General features: G+C 32.1%; 1 protein-coding gene across 1 annotated transcript; it reads right to left on the bottom strand.

Annotated features, from left to right (window-relative positions):
* Positions 1–3658: 3658 nt before the first annotated feature.
* LOC141673349 (uncharacterized) lies at positions 3659–6468 on the bottom strand. Its single transcript, XM_074480082.1, has 4 exons — positions 5940–6468; positions 5614–5759; positions 4192–4293; positions 3659–3748 (listed from the first exon to the last, which is right to left on the bottom strand). The coding sequence occupies exons 1-4, from the start codon at positions 6466–6468 to the stop codon at positions 3659–3661; spliced, it is 867 nt and encodes a 288-aa protein (XP_074336183.1).
* Positions 6469–7933: the final 1465 nt, after the last annotated feature.

The following is a 7933-nucleotide window of genomic DNA, read 5'->3' as shown; positions in this document are numbered from 1 at the left end:
ATCCTTATGTTGTTGATATCAAATCTCCAAGCATAAAGTCCTCCTCCTTCTCCTCTTAGCTTCTTCTCTTGGTGGTTATCAATATATACCTTCTATCTCTAATAATATAAACCTAATATAAAATGTATTTTTATTCTTTCTAGGAATAAACAAGAGTTTTCAAAATTGAATGGAATTTTACGGTTAAAATTCATAGTTGACTTTTCTCTGCTATTACTGGGCTGATCCGAATGTATTTTGAAGTGTATACCATTATCTAATTAAAGATAATCTCATTATATTCGCGTGGGATGTTAAATCACCCAAATCTGATGAACGGAACTCGGCCTAAACAATAAGTCTTGCTCGTGTAACCTACTAAATCCGAATTTTCTTCTAATTTAGCTCCAATGCTTTCCGATTTAGAATTATTTGCCTCCTACAATAAAATATTATAAACTAATTAATAAAGGTCCAATTAATTTTAAAACATAATCAATATGGGAACAAATATCATCTAAAATAAACACAAATATATATTCTATCAAACATCCAAGCCCACAAGTGATTGCATACCAAATTCAATAACCCATCACATATCACTTCATAATGTCTAAAAATATTGTACAGATTAATTGTTAATTTTCATTCATAAAGACTCAAATACTCTTTTTAATCATTATGAGATGTTAGTGCCTATGCATATTCGACATTGATAGAGTTTTGCTATCATTTATATATAACAAAACATATATTGTAATATATAATATTTTCAAATATATTATCACTTAATCCCTATTTCGATAAACAAATAAACATATGTAACATATATAATTTTAAAAGTGTTATGCACAATGATATTTCAGAACATGACAATAGGGAAACTATTAAAAATTACGTATTCACCAAATGTTTGATATTTGAAAAATAAGTATTTGTCATTTTTGTTTTATCTCCAACATTACATAAAACAAATTAAATCAATTGGAAACGTAAATTAAATTTCACTATTATGCATATTTAATACATGAATGATATCACAATGGAAGAAATAGTTCATTGACAACAAAACATTGGATTAGTGAGTCCAAAATTGTAGATATTTCATAATTTCACATATATTGAATAATTATATGTTAAAAATTATTGTTAGTATTTCAAAGGTAACACAATATATTTTGTATTATGTTACAATATAGTTCATATGTTGATATAAATATCATTAATAACAGTTTCATATCTATAATTGAGCATATAATGTATTCTCTAGTATATATATACACACTACTAGTAAGAAACATTGGGACTCTCTTTTCTCTCTCTAGCCTCTCTCTTTCTCAACTAGGGTTTTGAGAGTCCACTCTCAAATCTAGAATTCATACCCGCCACTTTTTCATTTTTCAGTATTTTCTCCCTTTTTCGTCTTGGTTCTTCCAAGAAATCTTTTTATCTCTTTTTCTCAATAAAATCAAGATTTAATCCTTTTTAGATAAAATCTTGCTAAATACCTTGTTATCAAGGTTGTTATGTGCCCATCTTTTGTGATTTTAATGTTCAGTTTTGATATTTTTGTGTGTCTTGTTACATTCGGTAATTTTTCTGAGAAGAATTTGTATGATATTTGGGGAGATCCATAAAACTCACATCAAATATGGGACGCTGGTGGATAGTAGAAGAGCTTATTTTTTACAACAAAAAAACTACAAAACTGATGATGCAGGTTGGATTACTCAAAGATGTCATTGTAATAGTTTCTAGATTGAAGAATTTGCATATTCTAGGTGTTAATCCATCTGAAAATAAAACACCTATTTGTTTAGCTTATTTTTGGTTTACAATCAAATTTTATTTTACACTTAGGAGGTTTGTTCCGGCTGTGTTTTAATGTTTTAATAAAATTTTCGTTTTTTTGTCAAAAAAGTTAGAAACATTCGGTGTTAAACGTGGATTCAATTTTGCAAAATACATATATATATATATATCAATCTTGCAAAAACACTAAAATTTATAAGATTCTTTAATTAAAAAGAAAAAATAATTATTTTAATTTTGGTAAAAATTGCATATAAGATTCAAATCCTAAATAATTATTTATAAAAAAATCAAAAAATTAATTATCAAATTTTATACAATAACAAATCATGAAAGAAAATAATTAGTCTATATAATTTAAATTTTATATCTATACTTAGTGTTCATATAATTTTAATAATGAAGAACACATAAACTTGGAATACACAAACTTGGATTAAAGTCACGAGGCAACCAAATTTAAAATAAAAAATTTACAACATATTGTTTCAATAAATTCATCTGTTACGATTTCCGCTCTATCGATCATGCTTATTTATTCATAATTAATTGACGTGAATCGAGAAAAAAAGAAATAAATAAAAACATTTGAGTAATACAATAATCATATATAGTCCCTATATAATAATCAAATTTTAGTTTAAATCTAAATTAATTTATAGTATAGCTAGTATTTAAACAAGAGTTAAAAACAAAATCCGATATAAAGCATTAAAATTAAAAGTGAAGATATAAAGGAAGAGACAAAATATAACAATGAAGTTTTTGTTAAAATATCCAAATTGTAATTTTTTATATAAAAATAATTTATAATGGACATGAATTATAACTTTTTCAATCTCTTATGCATGTTTGTGCATCATCCAACCTCATAAGCAATTTTTACTGTATTTTTGAAAATAAGTTAGAAAATATGGGTATTTTGATAAATTTCCTAAAATATATATGTTGTTGAACAACAACATACACTGGCCAACAACACACAAAATCTTGTTGAATACACTATATTGAATTTAATTAGAAAATGCATCCTCGAGCTCATATCTCTAATTGCTCACATTTAGGTGATGTAAAATGACATATTAAACATTTGTTTCTTTAATGAAAGGTGATGTCTAATTTAGCGTGTAGACATCAGTATTTTCTAGAATGAAGTGATATCTATATATTATTTAAAGTTGAACATGTTAGTCTTTAATATCAGTTGTTTGTCTAAAAGTGATGTACATTGTGTTTTTTGACATCAGTTTTGTTTGGTTAAAAGTGATGTTTATAATGTTACTTGACATGAGTTTTATCTTAAACAAAGTGATTTCTATGTTTCATTTAGACTTGAACCTGGATTTCTTTGACATCAGTTTTTTACCTTAAAGTGATGCACATTATCTTTTTTGACATCACATTTTCTTAATTGAAAGTGATGTGTAAGAAGTTTATAGACCAAAGTGTGTGAAGTTTTACATCACTAATTTTCTAAAAAAGCCATGTACTCATTACTAATAGACATTTGTTATAAATAAAATCCATGTCCTTTACTACATAACAAAAACTAAAACATTGGAATAACAAGCTTCCACACAAATCCAACCAGTCAATCATTCATACATTTAACCATTCAATCATCCAAAAACCACCAACACCAACCCCATCATCTACATCAATCATCCAAAAATCATCAACACCAACCCCATCATCTACATCAATCATTCAAAAACTACAGTAACCCCAACATTTGCAAACCCCCAGTATTTGCAAACCTATACACCAACCCCAACATTCATACACTTACATTCTTACTACACCGAACTGTCTAAATTGCCAAATGTATGACTACGCAAAAAGAAAAGACCTCGAGTACAAGAATTGATCAGATATGCTCTTGGATGAACTGCAGGGCTTCAATGCAAACTTCATCTAGCTGTTCAATGCTGTAACACGATCGAGTCTTGGCCAACCACTACAAATTTAAAACAAATAAAATTTAGTACATGAATGAAAAGTAACCATATCGAAAAGTAACCATATCTCAGTATATAGCAAACTAGAAGCGTCAAAGTAATACCTTTTTAGCAAAATTCAACCTGTCATCATCGATAATTTCTTTCATATATCACATTATTACATACGTACATTCAATCCCACCGGGTTGTTTGGGAGATCCCTATTTTATTAATTAAAAGACAAATCAGGCATGTCAAATAAATCATATATATTAAGCACAAATATTAGGTACTCGATCTATTATACTTACACTATGAAACTTTGCCTTGGCCATCTTGTTTCCCTACCGATTTCAGAGTTGTAACTTTTCAAAGCCCTGCATAAAAAATATAAAATCTCATACAATGTACAGAAATGAACATGCAATTATACCAACCTGTTACGTTAATAAAAATTAACCTTTACAACGCCTTTTCTAGTTCTGGAAATTGTGTCGGGTGAGATAGTGGATTCAGAAGTTATATTTCCCCTTCCCAGATAACGACCAAAATCCAATGCATACTATTTTAATAAAAAAACAAATACAGATAGGACATATCACATAGAAGTTTGTACTGTAATATTAATGTTTTTAATTTTCAGTATTACAATAAGTACTTACTTCTAATTATGCGGACGATAGAATAGGCGATCCAGGTTACCCTCTGTCAACCGGTTTAAAATCTATGCTTCAAAATTAGCATTCACGTGATATATGGATCCGGGATCAATAAAAGCAAATGTCTCCGCCAGTTCTGATATTTCACTAATCTCAGAATGCAAGTACCTATCGAAAGAGTGCTGATATTAAAATGCAAGTTCTGTAAAATTACAACCATTAAAAAGAAATGATCATTAAAAAGAAAAAAAGGTAACTTACGCCATGTAACATGCAACTACTGCTCGGCCAAGCATTTCAAACACAAATAAAGACATAACATTCTCATGCAAAAATAAATTGTTTTTTCATGTCCAAACACATCCGGCTCACATCGAACCATGATACTGACCCCGATAGTTTTTAAATTATTTTCTCAGATTATGTCCTGTATATAACAAGAAGAAAAGTATTAGCAACAAGTTTAGACACTAAATTAATAAAAAAATAAGGGTTTTAAATTAGAAAAAACCCCAATTTACAAAATTAGGGTTTTGAATTAAAAAATCCTCAACTTTTAAAACCGGTCTTCATGCAGAGAAGACCAGCTCGATTCAAGTAGATACAACACTTACCGAAGTAGAGAGGTTAACTGAAAGAGGTTTAATGGAGAGATTGAGAGCAGAGAGAGGTTCAGAGAGAGAGAGAGAGGGGTTCCAGAGATAGGTGAGAGAGAGAGAGAGATGTTCGAGAGATTGTAATGGTGAGATGATGGTCAGAGTTCAAAGAGATTTTGAGGGAAGAGAAGTTCGATCGAGAGAGAGAGGTTCGAGAGAGAGAGAAGTTCGAGAGAGAGAGGGGTTTGAGAGAGAGAGAGAACAGTTTACTATTTTTTAGTTTTTAGTTTTGATTTTTGATTTTTTAGTTTTTAGTTTTTTGTTTTGATTTTGTGTCTGAAGATTGATTTGGAGGGAACCAAAATTTGGTTAAGGGGGAGAATTTTGGGATTCGGGGGAATTTACAACTAAAACTGAATGAAAATTTGACTAAGGGGGAAAGAAAAGGTGGACGCGAAATTATTTATTTTTGATGAAATTTAGACATCGGTTTAATTATAACTAATGTCTACAAAGAACAAAGACATCACAAAAACATTGGGTGATGTCAATACTTCTTTTAACATCAGTGGCAAAGTTAACCGATGTCTAATGTGTGATGTTTATTGACATTATTCTTGTAGTCACCTGTCCTCTCACCGATTTGTCTAATTTTTTAAATTTATCACGACGTCCAGTCATGTGGTTACTAGCCCCATTGTCTAGGTACCAAGTATTCTCCTCTATTTCCTTTATGTTAGAGCGCACACCTTCAATTAAAAGTATTACTTCATCTGCATAAACTTCATTCATAACCATCAAAAGTACAGGTTCATCGTCATTTATTTGTGTGAGGTTAGCTTCTCCTCGTTGCAGGCTGTTCCTTCTTGGTTTTCTACATTCGGCCGCAAAATATCCATAAGCTCCAGAATTGAAGCATTAAATTTTTATCCTGACAACTCTATCACATCCACCTTGACTATCTCTTCCCTGATGATAATCGTTTCCAAACTGTGACCCTCCTCGATTTGATTTATTCAGCCATTTATCGCGTGTAAGCAAGAGTTTTCCACTATTATTCTCATATTTTGACCATTCCTCCTCCGTCAATAAGAGTTGTTCTTCTTTGCTATTTACCTGTCCAGATAAACGGTCCTCATGTGCCTTTAGAGAACCAATTACTTCCTCAACTGACATCGTTCCCAGATTTCCAAATTGCTCAATGGCTGAAGCAATTTCTAGAAACTTGGTTGGAACCGCCTTTAGCAGCTTTTTCACAACATACTCTTCTCCAATTGTCTCTCCAAGTGCCCTAATGTTTGCATCCAGGCCATTTAATTTCATGCAGAAATTGTCTAAATTCTCCGAATCTTTCATGCTTAAGGATTCAAACTCCGCTTTTAGAGTTTGAGCTTTAGCCATCTTAACCTTCCCTGCACCCAATGATAGTGTATTAATCGCTCCCAAAGCATCTTTAGCTATTTTTTGCTCTGCAAGTGTCATTTATAGGTCTTCTGGGATACCTTGATAGATTATGGCCAAAGCTCGTTTATCGATCTTATCATCGACGTTGGCCATTGGATCTTTGGGCTCTATTGAATCCCACACACCGTATGCTTGCATATAAGATCTTATTTTCATAGCCCATGCAGTGTAGTTAGTCCTCATCAACATGGGATAGCTTAGGCCGATTTGTCCTTCCTTGCCTATACTTGATTCCATTGCCATGCTTGTCAATAGAATGCTCACCAGGTGGAAGAAAGCTCTAATACCAGATGTTAAGATTAAACTAACATTGAAGGAATTAAGCTGATAGTTTTCTAAAAGAAAATACAACTGGGATTATTATTGAGTTATATGAATAATACAGACCTTATAGATAAGATAACTGACACTCAAAGCACCTAAAGACCAGGGAAGTTCACCTGGTTTTTCTCCACGCATACTTAACTGGACACCTACTAAATAGCAACTACATCAGACCAAGTCTGATACTACAACATACACTTTGTTTATTCATACACAAAATAAAATTAAATAAAATAAATAGAAAATAAGACATGTTTAGACTAAGACCCAACAATATAAATTTATATATATAGTTAGAGTATGGTACTTATCAAGTTATAGAATGTGTAAAGAGCGGGTTAGAGTATGTCTAGAGTGTGAAGCTCTTCCTTCACCTTTATTCGGAGGTCTTTCTTTCTCTTTCATCAAATCGCCATTTCTTGTTCTCTTTCTCCTTGCTCTTTCTTTCACTTTCTCTATCACGCTCCTAGTTTTCTTGCTCCTTTCTCCTCCCTCTATTTTTGAGCACCCATTTTGCTGTGTTTGTTTTAGATTATGGGCTCCCGAAATATTCACTTTTTATAAATATTCACTTTTTCCTACATACATACTGTTGTGGAATAAAAACCTGAGTACTTTAGTATTTAATGCTAGGGTTGGTGAGCTTCGATCTTTAATGGCTGCTCTTGCGTTCGGGACTATCGATCCTAGCAAGATGTCTACGTATCTCTATATTGTAGGGAATCAAGCCAAAAACGTAGTTCTAGATTGAGGGGTAGAGCCCTTTATATAGTGGTGAGTCTAGGGTTAGACTTCTGTTGGGAGACTTTGTGGACAAGTCTCCAACTTAGATGGTGAATAGGAGTCCCCTTGGGAAAGGGGATCCCGAACCTTATATGTAGAACTTTGAGTCCGTTTAGAAAACATGCTCTTCCAATCGTATTGGACCTAGTCCGTGAACATCTCGTGTTCGTGGACTTGGATGACCTCCGCTGGTGGGCCTTGGTTGCTTGGGCCGTCTTAGGCCAGTTACGAAGCTTAAACCAGACAGGCCTGCTACGAAGCTTGGACCAGAAAGGCATGTGTTAGACTTTTCGGACAAGAATCCCAAGTGCAATTAATGCGATATTAATGTGTCTTTAGGACTTATTTTTATCTATATCATTTTCCCCCAACTTCC

The sequence above is a fragment of the Apium graveolens genome, chromosome 7, assembly GCF_009905375.1.
Source record: "Apium graveolens cultivar Ventura chromosome 7, ASM990537v1, whole genome shotgun sequence".
Lineage (NCBI taxonomy): Eukaryota > Viridiplantae > Streptophyta > Magnoliopsida > Apiales > Apiaceae > Apium > Apium graveolens.
The sequence above is the reverse complement of the archived record's forward strand: the minus strand, read 5'-3'. Positions and strand labels throughout refer to the sequence as shown.